General features: G+C 38.5%; 2 protein-coding genes and 1 pseudogene across 4 annotated transcripts; 2 read left to right on the top strand and 1 right to left on the bottom strand.

Annotated features, from left to right (window-relative positions):
• Nucleotides 1-417: 417 nt before the first annotated feature.
• On the top strand, nt 418-3,029 carry WIT2 (WPP domain-interacting protein 2). 3 transcript variants are annotated; one of them, XM_089609701.1, is made up of 5 exons: nt 418-667; nt 902-1,369; nt 1,451-2,373; nt 2,448-2,639; nt 2,737-3,029. In XM_089609701.1, exons 2-5 carry the CDS (start codon nt 922-924, stop codon nt 2,884-2,886), a joined length of 1,713 nt encoding a protein of 570 aa, XP_089465827.1. In that variant the 5' UTR covers nt 418-667; nt 902-921; the 3' UTR covers nt 2,887-3,029. The 3 variants fall into 3 exon arrangements, with proteins under 3 accessions (XP_089465827.1, XP_089465826.1, XP_089465829.1); XM_089609700.1 differs by having other exon boundaries at nt 1,439-2,373; XM_089609703.1 differs by having other exon boundaries at nt 1,439-2,373; nt 2,448-2,643.
• Nucleotides 3,030-3,778: 749 nt separating this feature from the next.
• On the top strand, nt 3,779-5,181 carry LOC149402673 (uncharacterized). The gene is made up of 2 exons (XM_089608482.1): nt 3,779-4,541; nt 4,625-5,181. Exons 1-2 carry the CDS (start codon nt 3,779-3,781, stop codon nt 5,179-5,181), a joined length of 1,320 nt encoding a protein of 439 aa, XP_089464608.1.
• A 5,513-nt stretch (nt 5,182-10,694) lies between these two features.
• Nucleotides 10,695-11,293, bottom strand: LOC149402672 (tubulin beta-1 chain pseudogene; annotated as a pseudogene).
• Nucleotides 11,294-22,368: the final 11,075 nt, after the last annotated feature.

Below are 22,368 nucleotides of genomic sequence, written 5' to 3'. Positions count from 1 at the left end.
AATTTTGCATTTCGATTAAACACGAAGATATTTTGATATTTTCCCATAATAATATCTCCATATTCGCTTACACATGCGATGAAGGACAGCGTGTATTAGTATCTGATATGGAATTGATTGTCACCAAAACATATAATAAAGTACGAGCCTGAGGGGGGTGATTTTACTGTCATTCCAAAAATAATAATGATAATAATATGAGCAACTATTATTTTCATTTATTAACTTCTTTTTGTTAAGAAAATTTTCGTTTATTATTGAATAAAAAATATAATCTCAATTATTGGTCCCACGTGGACCAGGTTGCCAACGTGCCACACAACATCATGATTGAACAGAGAAGTAATTTATTAAACTGTATGTTCTTTTTATTATTAATTCTTTATTTAACTTTCAGAACAACTGTTGTCCAATAAAAAAAAAAAAAAAAAAAAAAACTCACCGCCAATCAAGCGCTTGAGATTCTACAGACTCACCAGCGCTTCACAGATCCCAGAAGAGTCTACGAGGCAAAACTCACGGTCTTGTTTTAACGGCAATTTGCAAAAAATTGTGCGGTAGTTATAATTTATAACAGAAAAGTCAAAAGCCTTCTATATCATTTTTTTTTCTTTTCCATTTGAGAGGTAATCCAAGAAAGACCAAGAAATACTTCCTCTCTTTCCAGGTGAGCTTCTTCTAAAGATATCTCTCTATTTACCAGTTGAATTTCATTCATCAATCATGCGAAACATGCCCTTGATCGAGAATTAATGTTGTTCTGTGATTTATGGTCTTTCTGAGCCTTATTATTATCAATTGTCATAATCTCTTATTAAAGCCGTCGCATTTTTAGACATTCATATGTTTTTAATATGAGAGTAATTCGGGGCAATTTAAGGAAAATTCGGTATTTCTACAGAAACATTAAAGCTTTTGGGAATGGAAGAGAAAAAGTCTACGGATGAGTCAGATAAAATTAAAGAAGAAGTTGAAGGTTTAATGGAAGTTTTGACTAGAGTTGACTTGGACTTGGCCTACTCTTCGGAGAAGCTAATGAATCTGAATGGACTTTTGATGCAAATCTCGGCTCGGGAGACCGAGCACGACGAGAGCGCAGGCTCGGCAGAGTTCATGGAAAAGGCGTTGGTGTTCGGCCTCTTATCCGGCGTTTTGGACTCCGAGGTAAGAGAGCTGGACAGTTTCATGGTAAGTCTCGAAGCCGGAATACTTGACGCCCATCGAAATATATCTTCGTGCAGACACTTCGCCGTCTTGGGAGACAAGCTCAGCGACTCTCGTGAGTCACTCCTACAAACCCGAAACCAGGTCTCCGAGCTCAAAACCCAGTCCGCCAAGCTCCAGAGAACCTCTCAGGCCTTGGCCCATGGTATGGCTGCTACTAGTACTGATTCTGTCTCTCAATCTGTTTGTTGAAACTATTTGTTCATTTCGAAAGCTTGCTCGTTAGGGAAATGCGTGGCGGAAGAGGAATCGGAATCGGGTGAGGATTTGCTGGGGAAATCGAGCGGCCAGAGGCACATTCTACACATGCTCGAGAAGTCTCTGGCGAGGGAGCTCGACCTCGAGAAGAAGCTGTCAGAGTCGAGGAGGAGAGAGGAAGAGCTGAGAGGGAAGCTCCGTTGCGCGGAGCAGTCGGGTTTCCACGAGAGAGAGGACGCGGAGGCTACGATGGCGAGGCTGTTAGAGGCGGACTGTTCTTCGGCCGCGTTCGAGGGGGTTTCCCGGGACCTCCTGAGCCGGCTCCGGCGCTCCCTCGCCGAGCTCGAGCTGAAGGACATGGCTTTGGGGGTCGGGGGTTCGAGCCGGGCCAGAGCTGCGGAGCTCGAGGCCCTCGTGGAGTCTCTGAGGGAGAGCGTGGAGATCGCCGACATGAGAGCCGAGAGCGCGGAGCTCAAGGTGGCCGAGCTGATAGGAACGAACGTTGAGCTCACGGAGGAGCTGGGTTTCCTCAAGGAAGGCGTCGGGAGCGCTGAGAAGAAGTTCGGTGGGCTCGAGAAGCAGCTGAGGGAGGCCGAGATCCAGCTTCAGCACGCCAAGGCCTCGTCGGAGGCGAGCCAAGAGCAGCAGAACATGCTCTACGCGGCCATCTGGGACATGGAAACTCTCATCGAGGATCTCAAGTCTAAGGTTGCCAAGGCCGAGAGCAAGAACGAGGCCACCGAGGAGAACTGCATCGCTCTCTCCGAGACCAACGCCGAGCTCGCCGCCGAGATCGGCGTCTTGAGAGACAGAGTCGAGGAATTGGAGGCATCTCTGGAGGAAGCCAAGGGCGAGAGGGCCGAGAGCGCGAAAGAGGTCGGTGCCAGGACGAAGCTCGTTATGGACATGGTGGCGCGGTTGGCCAGCGAAAGAGAGCGGATCCAAAAGCAGGTACGGGAATCGGAGATTTATATAATGTGTTATCTGAGTCCAACAAGCTCAAACGAGCTCTTCTGTTGTCGCAGCTAAAAGCGCTGACGAAGGAGAACGAAAATTTCGCCAAGACGTTGGGTTTCAAGGCGAAGAACGGCTCATCCGGGCTCGAGAACGGAGTAAAAGAGGCCGATGATACAGAGCCACGCTCTTCATTGAGCAATTCATCTTGTTCGCTGTCGTATTTGGACGCCGTTATAGAATCCGGCGGTAAAAGTTCCCAGGCAGGTACTCTTCTGCATTTTTATTTTCTTAATGTTGAAACGACATGTCATTTGTGTCATCTGAAAGTTTTAACACCGTTCTATTTTTGTTAATCAGTCCAATGAGCCATCAGAAGAAGAGACTCGCAAGCTTAACAGAAGTGGCGTGGTACTGCGTAGGTGTGTGAACCTCAAGTATGTATTCGTGGCAGCTCTTGTTGCATTGCTTTCAGTTCTTTATATGTATTGTATCAATCATAAACAATAGATTTTTCAATGATTTTTTTTTCCTTGTCGTGGATTTAACATAATTCATTTTTTTTTTCTTGTATTTAAATGTGTGTAAAATCTGAGAAAGAACTTTGAGTGTACAAGGTGTTATTTTTATTTTTATTTTATTCGTGAACTCAACGATATGATTGTTCAAAATGTGTAACATTTCGTATGTTGCTGAGTAGTGTGGTGGAACCAACTATTATTCAGTTCAAATTATTTCTGTATACTGGCTATTCTGTTTTCATAGATAAGTAAAGCCACAATCTAGCCCTACGATTATTTCTTCACTAGTATTATAATAAGATAGCGAAGAAAAATTGTAACCGAATATTTTAGTTTGAAGTTTAAAGGAGTGATTTTCATCAGCGATTATACAGTGAATAGAAAAGCTAATCGGGTAGAGTGTTGTATTATATAGCGCTTACTTAATACGGTCAGTGTATAACATTTTCTGTCATTCAGAATTAATTGATTTGTAAACTAGTTAACTTTTTAAATTTTAGAGGAATTTCCGGCATAAATCCCTAATGTTTTCGTGAGCATACATTTAACTCTCTAATCTTTTTTTTTTTTTTTTGCGGCTAAAATACCTAATGTACATTTTCAGTTGCATTGTTCAAGGTTTGGCTATTAGGTTTCAAATGAACGGCCTGGATGAAACCTGCTATTAAAATGTTAATTTTCTCATTCTATTATATCTTTTTGCTATTTTTTATCTGATGTGAAATTAAAATAAATAAATAAAACTAAACTAATAAAAGCTTGAAAACCGAGATTCAAAGAACAAACACAAAAAAAAAGGGTCCGAGAATCCCCAAATAATCGAAGAAGAACAAAAACTCCTACATTTGGAAGACTGGAATCGCAGAGCATCATCATCGAAGATGGATGACGAAGGCCATCCAGATGGTGAAGAAGAGGAGTTCGTCTTTGAAGAAGAAGAGTACGTCAAAACTGAAATCCAACAAGCAGAAGACGTTCAGACCACGACTCAACCTCAGGCTTGGTGGTCTATTGTGAACGAGATGTGCAATGACGTTGGCGACGAAGAGTCAGAAGGCATAATATCATGTAGCGACCTCGACAGCCTGTGTAGCGATGATGAGGATGGTAACTTGACAAAGAAAAGCAAGCGAGAGTATAATCCTCGAGCAAACCCGACGGATTTCAAGTTTCAACTCGGTATGATATTTCCATCTATGGAGCATTTTAGGTTTGCTTTGAAGGAAGAGTTTATTAAAGTTGATAGAGAGTTTCTGTTCGTGGCTAATGATAAGACCAGAGTCCGAGCCAAATGCAAAGGAGAAGGGTGTATGTGGACTATCTATGCTAAGGTTCAGAACTCGGACAATAAAACAGTGAGAGTTAATACGTTAATCGATAAGCATGATTGTGGTATCGTATTCGACAATAGGCTAGTCACAGCCCCGTGGCTAGCAAAGAATTTTCTTGAGCAATTTCGGCTAAATCCTAACATGGATTATGAAAGCTTCAGGAATATGACGACTACGACGAAGTTCAGCAACGTCTCGAAGTCGGTGTTTTATAGAGCTAAAAAAGAAGCGAGACTAATACTCGAGGGGTCTGTCAAAGATCAATATGCAATCCTTGGTGATTATTGTAGACAGTTGACCACAACAAACCCAGGTAAATTGTTTATGAACTTAATTTACTGATTTGGTTAAATTGAAGGATTATTGATGTACTGATTTGGTGTTACATTCATATAGGAACCACAGCCATCCTCAAAACTGATTTGGTAGATGACAAACAAGTTTTTGAAAGAGTGTATATATGCTTGAAAGCCTGCAAGGAATGCTTCAACAAAGGTTGTAGACCGTTGATTGGCTTCGACGTTTGTTTCTTGAAGGGCTATTGCACAGGCATGCTTTTGGTAGCGATAGGGATTGTTCCAAACAATTCTCAATTCCCTATTGCTTTTTCCATCGTCGAGAAGGAAAACACTGAAACGTGGACTTGGTTTATGGAGCTGTTACGTGAAGATCTTCGTATTGAAAACTCGAGTGCATTCACAATGATGAGTGATAGGCAAAAGGGCTTGAAGAAGGCGGTGGCAGATAGAGTCCCCGGTGCAAAACAAAGATTTTGTGTCAGACATCTTCACGCCAATTTCAAGAACGACCACTCGGGGTTACTGCTAAAACAAATGCTCTGGAAGTGTGCACGAATGACAACACGTACTGAGTTTTCTAACTGTATGAAGGAGCTGAAAGCAGAGGACGAGGAAGCTCACGCCTGGTTGCTTGGAAGAGACCCTAAACAGTAGAGCAAATCTCATTTTAGAGTGGTGTCAAGTGCGACATGCTTCTCAACAACGTATGCAAAAGCTTCAATTCTGTTATCCTTCCAGCAAGAGACAAACCTATTGTGACATTGTTGGAAAGAATTCGCTTCTAGTTGATGTGTCGATTTGTAGCCAAGAGATGTGAAGCAGAGAAATGGACTCATCCTGTTGGAAAATGAATCATGGCGATTATTGAGAAGCACAAGCATATATCAAGGTATTGTCAAGCTACACAAGCTGGTAATGGTAAGTTCCAAGTTACATTCGTTGGAGCTGAATCGTTTGTTGTAGATTTGCGAGAGAAAGTGTGTACTTGTAGAAGTTACGAGCTAATCGGTATACCTTGTCCACACACCTTGTCGTGCATTTGGGCCTCTGGTCTTAGTGTCTTTGATTTCATTTCGGACTGGTACAAGAAAGAGGCTTACATGGCAACATATAGCGGTATCATTTCACCAATGACTAGCCCAGATAAATGGTCGGAAACAGGGCTACATCCAATTCTCCCACCTCATGACATTACATCACCTGGACGGCCAAAGAAGAAAAGGAACAAAAGCATTGATGAGGCACCTGGATTTGAAGGTAAGGGTACAAAACAAAGCAGGGTCGGTCAAGTTAATCGATGCAGTAAATGTAAACAAACAGGGCACTCTAAGAAGACATGTCCTAATTTGGCAATTGTGGAGGTAAATTATTTTTGATCGTTGCTGTTTTGATCGTTGTTGTTTTGGTCAAATATGTTTTGATCTTTGTTGTTTTGAATCAGACTAAGGTAACAAAGAAGCGAGGGAGACCATGCAAGGAGAACCCGACTACTGAGACACTGAAACGAAGAGAAAGATGGGAAAGAATAAAGAATCAAGAGACATCTTGATTATGTTATTATCTTCATTTTTTTCCTGATTTTGGAATAGCAATCGTTGTTGTTATTGCTATTATCTTTTTGATACTATACATTATGATCATATGTTAAAGAGGTTACTCTTTTTGAAACAGCCCTTTTGTCATTATAGCCATAACTACCGGTTAAAAAACAATGTAAATATAGCCATAACTACCTGTTAAAATTTGGTGTCTACATTGCCATAACAAGCTGTTAAAAACAATTCCATACAACCATAGCCATTCAGTGAAAAAAAAAAAAACAATTTCATACATCCATTAATTCAGTAAACAAAACACTTCCATAAAGCCATTAAAATTCAGTGAACAAAACAATACCATACAGTAGGCCATTAATTCAGTGAACAAAACACTTCCATACAGCCATTACAATTCAATGAACAAAACAATTCCATACAGCCATTAATTCAGTGACAAATTCAATTCCATACAGCCATTACAATTCCATACAACCATTACAATCCCACACTTTCATTTTCATTTCAGTACAAGACGATAAAAAGCAACACAACAACAATAAGAGTTCCAACCATAACAATTACAAGTCTCGAACCGAATGCTGGCTCTGTCTTTGTTTCCACAGGGCCAGCCGCTCGAATTTGATCAATTTCTAATTGTAAGCCGTTAATTCGCCGAAGCAAACCATGTATAATTTTTTTTGACCTTTCACACATCTCCGGGTCTATCCACCTAAAGAACGTACATCCACCTTCTGACTGGACATGAAACACGAATTTGAAAAGAAAAAAACACGAAATTTAAATCATATATTATCTCATATGTGAAGACAAGTTCTCAGGATTGACTAATTAACTTACTTCTTTCTTGTAGCAACTCAAAAACCTTCTCCCAGGATTGAGATCCGTCCACGCTGTCCTCTCAGCCACAGCTACGCCCACATTTACAACACTCTTTAGACGCCATTTCTTTTCTCATCTTCTATGAAGAATCACTCCGACATGAGCACTGGTTTTTCTTGCTCCAGTTGGATCAACACGAGTATTCGTCTACCATGATGCCGATTTTTTTTTTACCCTGGCTGACGAAGAACAGACCCAATCTAGGGTTACGAATTGGGGAAAATGAAACGAAAGAGGATTTTAAAATGAAAATGAAACGAATTGGGGAAAACATTTGATTTTCTTTTAATAAATATATAGAGCAAATATATATGATTTTAAAGAGGATTTTAAACCATTCTTTGTAAATAAAACCGACCAATTCAATCTGGCAGCTCCACGTGGATCAACGTTAAATCTAACAGCCAAACCTCTAACGGTGCAACTGAAAATACACATTAGGTATTTTAGCCGCAAAAAAAAAGTTTAGGGAGTTAAGTGTATGCTCACGAAAACATTAGGGATTTATGCTGGCAATACAAAATAACCCAATTTGTAAATTCTTTTTAACAAAATATAAATTTTAGAATGGTCTACAAAAATTTCGGGATACATTTTGTGTATAAAATATTCATCCGTATATAAGTTTATATTCTTTTAAAAAGTTTATGTGCATGGTACGAAAAACTAATATGTTAAAACTTAAAAGGGATTAAAAGGATATAATTTTAGATTTTCTAGCTTTCTAGATTTCGTTGGTCATTGATCCATTATGCAATTTTATATCATACTAACTTCAACAAAATACTTAGAATTTTAAGAAAATATTAGCATACTAACTTGGCGATGAGATAACATTAATTAACATTACTACAAATTTCATTTTCTAGTGCAAAAAGTTATCCGGTGCAACATGTCGCACCCAAATGTCGCACTTAAATGGGCATTGGGTGCTACATGTCGCACCGAATACCCTTCTAGAAAACAAAAAATTTCGCTCATTTTAAATGGTATCGGGTGCGACATGTCGCACCTGATACTATCTGGTGCGACATGTCACATCTAAAAGTTTTAAAAATTTTAAGCGGGCTTAAAATCGCTCCTCTTATTTTCAGTGGCCTGAATTGAATTTTTTTTTTTACTATCCGGTGCGACATCTCGCACCTAATGCTCATTTAGGTGCGACTTGTCGCACCCAATACGAGCAACAAAGCGACATTGTCGCACCTAAAGTCGCACCCGAAGAACTTTCGGGTGCGACATTTTGGCATTAGGTGCGACATTTCGTCGCACCTGATGCCTTACGACCTAATATCGTGAAAAGAAATGTTTGAGAGAGAGAGAGAGAGAGAGAAATTTTTTTTTCTCCCATTATAGAGAGAATACAAGTAGATTATTCCTCCTTTGTAATTTTAGGTGATGAGACGTAAAAGAGAGAACTTGGTTTAGAGAGAGAGTAAGTTTTAATTTTTGCAAGGTTGGCCTTGGTAAAAGTGGTATGAGAGGAATCAACTTGTGAACTTGTCAACCTCCCTAAAAAATGTTGAGGATGGTATTTTTAGAGCATGTTGGATGAGACCAAACGAGGATGAGGCCAAACGAGGTAAACGACGCCAAATGAGGTCGTTACGAGGCCAAACAAGGACGATGATAAACGATGTCAACTAAGGACAAACGAGGTCGTTATGAGGCCAAATGAGGACGAGGCCAAATGAAGTCGTGACGAGGCGAAACAAGGCCTAACAAGGACGAGATCATACGATGTCGTTATTTTCTCTTGAGGTTGTCATTTTTAACTTGGGAAAAATGACGACATAACAATTCCCATGACAAAAATTACAATCTAAGCTAAATTACTAAAACGTTATTTATCCAAACGTAAAAAAAAATAATAAAAAAAATAAAAAAAAATTAAAAAAAAATTAAAAATTAAAATTTTATATGATCACAAATATTCAAAACGCCCATCAAATTTTCGAATCCAATGTTACAAAGTATTTGTCTCTCGCAATGATTAGTATTAAAAACTGAAATAGTCAATATTTTAATTAATTAGCACATTGTTTCTATGTGAACATGGTAAATTAATATGTTAGTTAAGGACAATGAAGGAGTTATCAACGATTCTTTTTAATCATACAAAAATTAATACACAATAGTTAATATTATTTATGTAAATTATTAAAACTAATCAAAATATTAATATTTTGATCTAATGATTCATTGGGCCGGTACGGACAACAATTTCATTTGGTTATTACCTTTTTTTTTCAGGCGCCAAAGTATGTATCGGATAATGAAGATATTGAAAGTTAAGCACCAGTAATCACTTAAAGGGTTTTTTTGGGAAGATAATATAACGTTAACTATTCTCTAAAATAAAATAATATTTAGTGTTATGCCGCCATATTTCGCAATTAAAAAATGACAACGTCAAGAGCAAAAAACGACATCATTTGGTCTCATTCTCGTCTGGCCTTATTTGGCCTCGTCTTTGTTTGGTCTCGTTATGACCTTGTTTGGCCTTAACTAACTTCGTTTTGCCTCGTCACGACTTCGTTTGGCCTCGTCTTCGTTTGGCCTTGTGTTGCCTCGTCCTCGTTTGGCCTGGTGTTGCATCGTCCTCGTTTCGCCTCGTCCACCATGCCTTATAAATACCCCTTTAAACATCACTTGGAAGAAAGGTTCTCTCCAACTTAGAGAAACTCCCTCAAAATTCTCTCTCTCTCTCTCTCTCTCACTTCCTCTTTTGATTCATTCCCTTAAGAACACTTGAGACAAAAAAAAAAAAAGAAAAAAAAAAAAGAATCAGGGTCACTCCACTCATACAATATCACACAAAAATAAAGAGAAATAATCTACTTCATTCTTTCTAGAATGGGATAAAAAAATATTTACTCTCTCAAAATAACTTTATCTCACAAACCAAAACTAACCAAGCGAAATTATATTCCCTCTCTAAATGTGTCTAAGAGTTTGAGAAACCGATTCTCATACTCTTCACTTAATAAGAGGAACATCCCACCACAAACTTCACATTTTCTCTTTTCACTACCAGAAATTTGGCCTCTAACTACTGCCGAACGCCATAGTCATTTTAAGTCGACTACAGTTTATCGACTGTCATCTATTGCACTGGAGTCTTATCTCTTTGATTATAACTCCAGTTTTTGGCCGTAGTGTATCTGTTTTATAAGACTGTAGTTAAAATATATAACTACATTTTTTAGATGTAGTCTTACTAGTCTCATCTATAAATACTACAGCGTTATGCTATAGTTATATAGAACTCAATTACATAAGAAAAAAACGCTACAGTTTTAACAAGTAGTCTTGATTGATTCAATTAGACAGACTACGACGTTTTTGTGGCATCTATTGCACTGAAGTATTATCTTTTTGTCTAAGACTTCAGTCTTTTTTGTTGAAGACTACATCTTTTAGGTGTAGTTGAAATTCATGAAATTATATTTTAACAATATAGACTACATCTTATTTATGTAGTTTATACAATAATATATATTTAAATGAATATAAAATAAAATACATTTATAATAAATAAATATCCAAAAAATACATAATAAAAATATAGAATCATTTATACATCCCTAAAGAATTTTAAACGAACATCAATACAAAAACTCAATATAATCCAACATCAGATTTGTTTTGCAGCTGATAACTTGAAAGAAAGCAGCAACGTTAAGCAAAATTAACCTCTCTCCCATTTCAAGAAACCCCATAAATCCCTCACTCCTGGTAGTCGGGTTCTTCTTCCTCTTCCTCGTCGTGGAGCCGAGGGAACGGGATCAGGTTCACAGCTAGCTTCCTCAGGTCGGAGTTGAGCTGTCCTGGGAACCGCAGACAACAAGTGACTCCAGACATGGTTGCGGAGATCAAGTGGTTCAAGTCACTGACTGAAAAAACCAAGATCAAAGTTGAATAAACAAATCTTTGTGGTAGGGCTTACGAACCACATCTATAGAAATTGTCTGATTCGTTCCAGTGTTACCTATGTTGATACTAATCTTTCTTAATGCATTTAGTTTTAATATACATAGACAATTCACAAAAAAAAATGTGTAAACATAACTAAGACAAACAGGTGTCTTTTCATTATGTTATAAATCTCATGATCTAGAGTTAAATCGAAAGATAGATGAGAGAAATTACTCACAGCTAGGAGTGGAGAGCTTGAGAGTATGGAAGCAGATGTCGTACAGAGCCTCGTTGTCGAAAACCATGCACTCGTCGGCGTTCTCGACAAGTTGGTGGACGGAGAGAGTTGCGTTGTAAGGCTCCACGACGGTGTCGGAGACCTTCAGGGATGGGAAGACCGAGAAGGTCATCACAATTTCAAAACCAAGTGATCATTTAGCTCATACTGAATTTAATAAATAACAAAGATTCAGTAAAATGCCTTTGATCACAACATCACATTATGTTATACTTTGTTCAATATACAAGTCATAATTCCACGATTTATTTTCAAACATGGACTTGGGAGACTTTAAATCTAACTCAAAATGCAACATAAACAAAACTATGATTGCAAGTCAATGCTATAAGACAAAGTAAATCAAGTAAACAATTACCAACAGTAATTCCAATAATGAAATACTACTTCTGATCTATAAACATAAGGTTTTTGTAATAAAAAAAGGCTTTTATAATCAAAATAAAATTACATGATGCCAAACATTAAACATCACAGCTTTTACTTCTCTGTTTATACAAGACAATGACAAAAACAACATCCACAAAAATAAATAATGGATAGAAACAGTAAAAGAAATCAGACCTTGAGGAAAATATTTTTACCAGTGCAAGACGAGGCTTTCTATGAGTACAACGAAGCCTAGTTTTGTTTGAAGAGAGACTGGACTCTCTCACTTCGAGAGGCCGCACAGCGCCACTGCTGCCTCCTACGTAAAAGCTCGTCCACATCGAGACGCTGAACCTCATTGTCCAGCCCCGCCTCACTGTCGCTCGAGCGGCAGCTCCGCCATTTTTCGGACAGCGCCTTCGCCGAACCGAACCATCGTCTTAGGCTTTACGCAGCCCGCCTATGCCGATCAGCAACGTTGCTGCCGACCCTAGACCCTCAGCCAAACCTGTTAAAAATGCTAAAAATTTGGTATTTAAACGATACTCACCAACCATTCTCGATGAAGCCTTTGTGCCAAATCTTCCTTCTCCGATCACGTTGCTGGAAGAGAAGCTCTGACTTTAGCGTCTTGAATTGCGGCCGCATCGCTCAAGTCCACGGCCTTGTCTCCGACGGTTTTCACCGCTGCTTCTAGAGATTGTCCGATAGTGACTAAGCTCGCTGTTGATCTCTGAGCTGTTAGAGCCTCTCCAATAGTGTTATTTCAGATTAAAAAAAAATATAATCAAACAAAAAATCAGATTCAAAACCAACTAAACCAGTCTGAAAAAACAAACGCATAAAGAACAAATATCCAGAGCAAGGCTTAGATTCAAGCAATCAAACCAAACTGAAACTCGAATCCAAAGTCTCAGAATTCCAAAGGTCATAAGTAAGACGAGAGAGAGAAAGAGAAACACCAACACGACCATAAGTGAACGAGAGACAATAAAACCAAACCAAAGCACGAAACACTTCTCAGCCCTAAATTAAAACCCAGAAATCTAAAACGAGAACTCCAGTCATCAAGACAACAATCTCAGCCACGGAAATCAACAACTAAGACCCACGAGAGATAAACACAACGAAAAGCCCCAAATATCCAAAACTAAATACCTAATCTCAGATTCAAGGCTGATAGGGGTTTTATGTTTTACCTTGCTTGAACGGATTTCAGAGCACTCAGGGACTCTTTCACTTCCTCCCAATCAACGCTTAATCTCGCTGAAACCAAGGAACCAGGAGCTCAGTCACGAGTTCGTGGAGGGGAAAAGAAACGTGGAAGAAGAAGACCGGAGAAGATGAAGAAGATTGACGGCGATGGGTGAAAATACGAGATGAGAGAGAGAGAATATCTGAGGTTTACGAAGAGAGAGACTGAGAATGTGAGATATACGAAGATGAGAGAGAGAGAGGGTTTATTTTTTTTACTTAGTCGATTTTAGACTTGAGATTTTGATGTACCGGTTAAAACAAAAAAATTAGTGGGAAATTTCCCTCCAACATCAAAATAGTGAAATGTTAGAAATTTATTTATTTTTTTAGTGCTACCACTACTTTTTTAGATTTAGCTGTAGTGAAATGTGCTAAATTTTAGTGGGAAATTTCCCTCCATTCAAAAGTGGTGAAATTTTGGTAATTTTTAAATTTTTGGCTATTACCACTACTTCTTTATATTGACTGTAGAGAAAAAAAGACCATTAATCACAGCTTTATATTCGACTAGAGTCTAATATATGCCTAGAAAAAGGTGACCGTAGTTTGTATTCAAAGACTCCATTAAAAGGCTAAACTGAAGTTAAAAAAAAATTGTAGTTATATCCCACATTTCTGGTAGTGTTTCTTAGAAAATTTTGACGGCATCTAGGACATAGACAAGGAGAGGACAACCCAAGCCCAAAGGACCCTCTTCAGAATAGTGAATTTCGGATTCACCCCAAGCCTTCACTATTTTCTGGAGACCGGTAGAAGGCTACCAATCCATAACTAATCCAAAGGATCATCTAGAGGATAGTGACTTTCGGGTTCACCCCAAGTCTTTACTATTCTCCCGAGACCCACGGAAACATGACCACTCCATCGCCAAACCAAAGGATCCTCTCTTGGATAGTCACTTTTGGATTTTCTCCAAGTCTTCACTATTCTCCCGATCCACGAAAACGCGATCGCACCATCACAATTCCTAAGACTCTTTTGAGATAGTGAATTTCGGGTCCGTCCCAAGTCTTCACTACTCTCTTGATCGACGGAAACGTAACCTAAGGACCTAATATCGAGACACGTTGCAAGCTCCCACCCTGACGCGTGTCCTGAATGTTAATCGAAAAAACGCATTAAAATTTTGGCGCTAGAAGGAAGGGCCCCCGAGAACAACCATGGACTCTCCACCAGCAAATTATTTTTCCTTTGCGGAAACCTTACACACTATATGGATGGCTAGCCACCTAGTCATCAACGAGGGCGACGTCCCTTCAACTAGAAGCATCTCACTCAACACTGGAATTCAAACCCTCCTAGGAATCGGAGATTGAGAGATGTTTAGGGCCAATGAGTGCAAAGTTTCTCTCTTTCTCTTGTCTTCCAAGAGAGCGGATTCCTTCCCCTTTGTCATGTTTTGAAGGTCTTCTAGAACTCCATTGTACTTCCTCCACCATAGAAAATTGACTTAGGACCCTTTGAAGATGAGACACGTGATCGAGTCCGCTCACGCCACATGTCTTGCGTATCTCTAAGGCAAGATGCGAGTCCGAGCCCGTGAGAACGATCCCATGCGTGCACCGTGAGAAGGTGTCCCAAGCTCAGCGAAAGAAGGACTCACTCGCTCTCCACAAGAATGTGTTCCCTCACGCTCCTCGAAAGATGATATCGCTTGGAGAATGTATGATATCTCGTTCGCTCGCCACAAGAGCAAGTCTCCACTCACCACTCGCCCGAGTTCTCGACCGCTAGTCGCAAGCACGAGTTCTCACACGGTTGCTCACCCACCCTTCACTCATGGTCCACCATGCATACAATGCTCGGACCACAAAGCTTACAAGAACTGTTGGAATTGATCTAGGGTTTAAGAAAAAGTTTAACGCTTCGGTAAGCGGCGGAATTTTAAAAAATTTCTTTTACAAGTAAAACAGTTTTTACAAACCTAGACAAAGAGCAAGCACATGTAAATAAAAACTAATATGAGCATAAAAGATTACTAACCTTTTAGAAGCTTGAATGTTGAGAAGCTTTTGGAAAAGGTTGCAACGTTCGTCTCCCCTCGCAGCACGTCTCTCTTCCTTCCTCGGAAACTCGAGCAACCACGAAAGTTTCTATCACTAAATCACTCGAGAGAAAAAGGAATTAGTGTGTGGGCACTTTTAAACACTACGACTTAAGAACGAGTCGTGAAGTCGAAGAGCTAAACACTAGGTCAAATGAGGACCTAGGTGCCAAAACAATAAAAACGAAATTGAATAGAGAGAGAGAGAGAGGAGAGGGGCGGCCAAGTCTAGAGAGAGAAGCTCTCAATCTCTAAAACTTTGGATGAATAAAATGTGTGGAATGAGGCTCCTATTTATAGGAGAGGTCTTACCTTCAATAACGTAGTTTTCTATTCTATAGAATATCACATATTCATGAGCCAATTTCCCCTTTTTCTTCATGAGGTACACGGCCAAGACTTGCCAAGCAAGTCCATGGATTTGTTTCCTCTTTTATTTGCTTCTCCCTTGACTCCTCTTGGGCGCCCACATTGATTTCCTCTTAGGGGAAATTTGTTTCCTCTTTTTCTTTTGGCAAGTATCTTTATACATTCATGCACAAAATATTCTCTCTTTCTTTGGGTATGTTGGGTGCCTATTTCAATTCTAGAAGGGGCTTCTAGAAGCTCCTTCATTTGTTCATGACAACATGAAAAATGCCCATTAAGAATTTTCAATAAAATTCTTATGAAATGAAATTAATCCACAAGGACCAATAAGACTAATATTGGCCGAGTGAAACATGTCATTAAATGACCTTGTCAAAAAATTTATTGACATTCATTTCATCCTATGTCTCAAAAGACAAAAGTACCCTTTTGACAATTTTCGTAAAACTTGTCTCGTTTTTGTTTTTACTTAGCTTCTAGTTTAACTATTCCTACTCGATGTGATTCGTGACAGTGACCTCATGGATCCAAATGAACAAAGCTTGAGCTTAACACTTGGACTCAAAAGTTCACAAACCTTTTCCAAGTTTAGCTTAATGTCAACTGACTCCACTAAAGAGTTGACACTGAAAATCTCTCGGTTCAAATGAATTTATTTTCTACTCAAGAATTCAACCTAATTGTAATGAGTGGATCCACAGAATATTATCAGTGTTTACCCTTCATGAATATCATCAGCTAGTCGGGATTTACAAAATTACCATTTTACCCTTCTAGCTGTTATTTCCTCAACTCCTTTGTCGCTTGTGAATAAGTTAGAAACAATGTATTGACGAGGAGCTAACAAGTCACATTGTTTCATCCAAAAGAGTCAAGACTCAAGTTGGACACTGGCCAGTTCATTTATTCACATTCCAAGGAACAAAACATGAGGTGATATACATTGCATTTCAGCAATCTTGTACATGAATTCCATATCTATGAGAACTTCACAAAGTTACTCATGACATTTTCACAACTTAGTATTTCACCAATAGGCCTTGTTCGGAATCACATAGTGAGTCCGAACGCTGACTTTCTCAAATGAGAATACGTAAGGTGTGAAATGGCATGTATCATTTTAGGATTAAGGTAAGCACGATGCAATTCATACGTAGTGACTTCGAGACATAAGAGGTTAAATGGTTTGTTCTTATCTTGTCTCTAGAAGTGCACTGGTCAATTCAGTACCTTCGGAAGATACCTAGAAGAACTATAGAGTCTCCAACTTTCAATGCCTCATAACCAGACATCATATATTCTTCTAACAATCATACTGAGGTCAATAGTCCTTTGACCCTTAGATTGCGAATATATCGTTTTAAGAAAACTACGAAGAGTTTGTTCATGCAAATCTACATTTGTCTCTTCGTAAGTTGTTAGGTTTGTTTATGGACTAAAGACTAATGTTTTATCATAAAGCTTCAAACAAACAAGGAGGAATGAATGAACGTTTCAACTTTTTATTAATGAATAAGCAATTACAAGCAAGAGTCTTCATGAGACTTTATTACATCAAATGTACGAAATAAAGACTACAACTCTTTTTGTGGGCACCATTGACAACAAGAACAAGGCACAAGCTACTCACGAGACACACAAGCTAATACAAGCCCGATGAAACTAAGCTCCGCAAACCATTCCCCACCGTCTAACGATCCTTGTCGCTTAAACTACATTGCGACCTTTGCCACCCAATGCCACCTAGGCCTCGCGACTCTTATCGCCCGACACCTCTAAGGCCCCGCGATCCTTGTCGCTCAAAAGCCCATATGGCTCCAAAAATCTCAACCCCCATGGTTTTTGATCGCTCGATCCTCTCCTCGCGATCGAGTATCACAATTCTTAATTTTCAGAGTTTGGAAGTTCAAAGTGACAAATAAAGAATCCGAGGAGGACGGGGCAATCGCAAGGAGTTCATAACATCTTTCGGATCTTGATTCCAACACCCGGAGCTCAAGATAGGTGGTTTAAGGTGAACCGGACCTTCGAGGCAACGCACAAATTCATGCACTAAATTCATGGTTGCTTTTAGTCATGGTTGCTTTATATTCATCTCCGTTTATTTTCCGTTCAATCATGCACTAAATTCATTAAGGGCTATGGTGTAGCGAGTTAGGAATATGGTTATGGATTCAATCATGTCAAATTAATATTCATATGCTCTATCATGTTTGTTTATTTTAATTCCGTGTGTAATCCTTGAATTCGATTAGCTACCGTGTTCATGATATTAGGATTGCTTGCTGCTCGGAAGAGATTAGGTTAGTCGTGCACAAGGATTATTTACCCGGATACATTCCTAGGCTAGACATAGCTAGGCTGTTTCAGAGTCGTGTGAACGTTCTTGTTTTTAATGCTAACCGTTATTTTTAGGGGTTGAGATCGAGAGAAGATATCCCGTCATAAGTTTAGATTCGTAGATGTTCAAGAGAAATCTTAGATTACCATTATCGTGAACGTGATTAGCAAACATAAGAGTGTGTGTTTTGTGTTGAATTCCAGAATCCAAACCATAGGAATAACTTGTGAAACCATAGTTCTTGCTTTCTCCTTATCCATCGTATTTTAATTTTTTTTAATTTTCGTTTGTTTGAATAACCATCACAATCATCAAATCATCGGGTTCAATTCGTGCTAGTAATCTTGTCAATTTAATTAAACATTTTCCTCGTGGGATCGACTCGTACTTACAAACTTTACTACTTGAGCGACTACGTGCAAATGCCTACGGAAAAATAGCAACACACTCGTGATTTAGAGTCGCTCATACTCATGACTGTGTCGCTTAAGGCCCACGTGGCTCTGAAAATCTCGACCTCTGTGGTTTAGGGTGGTTCGATATTCGTTATCGAGTTGCTTAAGGCCCGCACAACTTCAAAAATCTTGTACCCGAAGGTTTTGGATCACTCGATATCCGCGACCAAGTCGCATGGCCCCATGTGGTTGCAAAAGTCACAACTATCGTGGTTCCGGATCGCTCGATCTCTGTGATCGAGTCGCATGGCCCCCGTGGCTCCTAAAATCCCATCCCTTGCGGTTTTGGATTGCTCAAACCCCGCGATCAAGTCACTTGGCCCCTATGGCTCCGTAAATCTCAACCCCCGTGGTTTTGGATCGCTCGATCCTCGCGATGGAGTCGCTTAGCCCCTGTGGCTCCGAAAATCCCAAACTTTGCTATTTTGGATCGCCCGATCCCCGACTTTAGATTGCTTTGTTGGAATCATTACCAAGAAGCATAACACCCCGTACCCCAAGCGCATCGGGATGAAAAATCTTGAGATAGTGACTTTCGGGTCCACCCCAAGTCTTAACTACTCTCTCGAGACCGATGAAAATGTGAACCGAGAACCTAAGATCGAGACACTTGCAAGCTCGCACCCCGACACGTGTACTCAAATGTTAATAAAAACGCATCAACAATTAGGGTATAATTTAAATTGTCCCCTTATAAGGTTCTATAATCATTTACACATCTGAAAAAGTGGCTATACAATTTTAAATAAATGAGAAATTATGTAGAGAAAAAGTTAGTTTTGTCTCGCTCACTTTCTAAGGCAACGAAAAAGTAAGAATGAAATGAGATTGTGTGCAAGATATATATATATATATAGAGAGAGAGAGAGAGAGAGAGAGAGAGAGAGAGAGAGAGAGAGAGAGAGAGAGAGAGAGAATTGCACGAAGCTTCTATTAGAAATATGGTAACTTACCCACAAATATAAGAGAATGACATCTAACAACACATTGGACTTCAGTCGTAATTAATCTAATATTAAGTGCATGTAATAACTTGTCTTGTGTAAATTTTCGGCAAAAGGAAGAACAGAAAGCATTTTGCAATTCAAACACTCATAAGGCTCTTTCAAAGTACCTAAAATTATTGGTAGATAGATCCATTCAACCGAGACCCGATGACCATGGAGAAGATGATTCTTTTGTTGATATACACAAAATCTAACATGAAATCCATAATCGGGATGGAGGATGACGGCTAATATTTCTCCCATCAAAACCAAACCAAGAAATAACCAACAACAAATAAATTGTTAACCAGTACGACAAAGTTTGAAAACAGAAGTAAGCAAACAAGACAACAATATAAAACTGATCAAAAAATTTAAAACGTCAAATCCAAAACCATCACTCTTTCTGTAGACTTCCAGCCTCCAACCTTCGCCACTCCATCAAATCGAGCCACCCTTGCACAAATGTCCACCCTTCCAGGCATCCAAACGCCAAGAACGAAATATTTTCGGTTCAAAAGGGAGAAAATTCGCCAAAGAAAACGATCGAAAGACAACGAGATCTGTGAATTAAAAGAAAACCAAGAGGAGAGAGAGAATAGTGATAGGACAAGAAAAGGAGCAAACCTACGCCTCCCTCCTAGATTGGAACCACGTTGCGGGTCCAGAACCCCGAGAGGGAGCGGTGGCGGTGACTTTTAGAGGAAGATCTTTTTTTACTTAGATAACAGATACAACGCTGTAGGATTTTTATGTACAAATTTAAATTTAACATTTTGTTGGAAAACAAAGTTGGCTTTTTTTTTGGACAGTGTAGCAAAATAGCCAGTTTGAAACTATAGAATTTCTTTTTAGCCTATGTTTCATAACTTTTAGGGAAATAGCCAACGTGCTTAGGTGTCAATAATTAATAGACTAATTTGCCCTTTTACTTAATCAAATGGAAATCATGAATATAATTATATTAAGTAATAGGCAATAACGATATAAAAATAACAAACAATTTCAAAATTGTTATACGTAGCCTTAAACCTCTAACAAATCTCAACAAAAATATTTGATCAAAAATATCATTAATCACGCGGTGCGCTAATCTAGAACGGCTTCACCAAGACTGACGTTACTGTGGAAGAACCTGTCAACATAGATAATAAACGTAAATTACTGGAAATTATCTCATTCTCCACATTTAAGTAATCTAAATTGAAATAAATGAAAATAACTGTAAATAAATAATCTGTACCTCTACATTTTTCCAAAGACTGACATTCGACAATCTTCACTGTTAAAGAAAAAAATTAACAGTGAGAGTCGGGCCACCTCTAACCAAGCTCCGATCGTCTCTCCCGCCAACCACCGCCGTGAGGCTCGTCGCGACCCCCTTCCGGAGCGCCGACCACGGCCTCCCTCCGGACTCCGAGAACACCGACTCCCTCCCCTACGCTCTCGTCAACCGCCTCCTGTGGGCGTCGATCTGGCTCCGACGAGCCTTCGCCGACCTCCTCCGCCACCTCCGGCCGATCTGCGTCATCGGCGACAACTTCTTCGGCTGGACTGCCCCCTTGGCCCGCAACCTCGGCGTCTTCCTCGTCATCTTGGCATGTTGAAGGTTAAAAAAAAACCCAGATCTGGTTTTGTGGAGAGAGAGAGAGAGAGAGAGAGAGAGAGAGAGAGAGAACATGGATTCTAATATCTGGTAACTACTTTCTACAAAATAGAAATTTAACATCCACAAAACAAGGAAAAAAATAACGTTATTTTAAAAAACTATCTCAATTATTGAAGGACAAAAAAGTAAAAAATATTTTGCTACCTAATACGTTTGGCTATTTACCTAAAAATCTCCAAACATAGGCTAGATCCCAAATCAAACGTTTTATGTGGCCTAATTAGTTACAAATCTTTTTTTTTTTAATTTTATATTATTTACATTTGATTGTTTACTCATATTCATTTTGAAGAAAGTCTTTATTATGTTTTCAACACATGTATTGTCAAATAATAAATGAATAAAAGGGTGAATTTGAGCATAATTTTGTCTAAAATGAGTAATCCGGTACTTTTAATTGACTACAATCTCGGTCAACTTAAAATTTATTATTTTATAAATCCAATATATATCAAATATCTAATTTAAATTGAATGAAAATTAATTAACTAATTCTAAATTTATAAATTTTTTTTATTTCTATCGAATTTATAAATGTTTTATTTTAATAAAATTTATAAATGTTTAATTAGTTATAATAATTTACTAATAATTTTTTTATAAATTAACATTAAATATATTGATATCTAATACATAATTAAATATAGAATTATTTGTTGCAATTGGTCAATATCTAACTAATCTAAATGATTTAGCTCAAAATATATTTTATTAGAAAAATAGCTCAACATATAGTAATTAATTATCTTAATTGTACAGTTTATTAAATTAATTGAATAGTTCATTTAATTAATTTCGATTTATTGAGCTATCTTTAAAAAAAAAAGAATGGATTATTGAGTTGCTGACTGCCTCTTATTGACTTAATTGTCCTATTTTTCAATTTTTTTTAATTGAATCATTTTCGAATTGATTAGAATATAGATAGAAGACTTTCTAAATGAGAAATTTCATTAAGTGGGCTTAATAACCCATTAAATATCAAGATTAGACCCTAATGTTTAAAAATATCTAAATATGGACTTTTGTACCGAAAATGGATAAAAATGCCCTTGAGACTATATCAGCTCAGCCTCACTCTCACTCTCACACTCGCTCAAACTCTTTCAAATCCACTCAAATCCACTCAAATCCTCTCTACTTAAGCGGGTTTCAAAAGAATCATGGGTAAGATTACTAACTTAATCATTTTTACAAAGTTTATGAATGTATATGATAGAATGTAGCATAAAAAATCGATCAGATCTGAAAACAAAGTCCAAAATCTAGGTTTAACTTGTTTGTACGATGGTATACGATGAAATTTAAATTTGTGTACGATGAAATTTAGAAAAAAAAATTGGATTCTGTACGATTCTGTACGATGGTGTACGATGGTATACGATGTTGTACGATGCCGTATGATGCCTCTTTTACAATGTACGATTCTGTACGATGGTATACGATGCTGTACGATGCAGTACGATGTCTATCAGTAAGATGATGTACGATAGTGTACAATGGTATACGATGTTGTACGATGCAGTACGATGGTGTGCGATATAGAAGCTGATTTTGCATAGTTTGACTGTTTTTTTGCAGTTTTTGTCGTGATTAACGGCACTTGGGAGAAGGAAGGACACCAATGGGTTTTCACCAATGCAGAATTCCGTGCATTCGTAATTCCGAAAGAGGTAACGTACACGGAGTTAGTAGAT

The sequence above is a fragment of the Urtica dioica genome, chromosome 3 (assembly GCF_054948205.1).
Source record: "Urtica dioica subsp. dioica isolate 48M chromosome 3, U.dioica_male_clone48M_v1_H2, whole genome shotgun sequence".
NCBI lineage: Eukaryota > Viridiplantae > Streptophyta > Magnoliopsida > Rosales > Urticaceae > Urtica > Urtica dioica.
The sequence above is the reverse complement of the archived record's forward strand: the minus strand, read 5'-3'. Positions and strand labels throughout refer to the sequence as shown.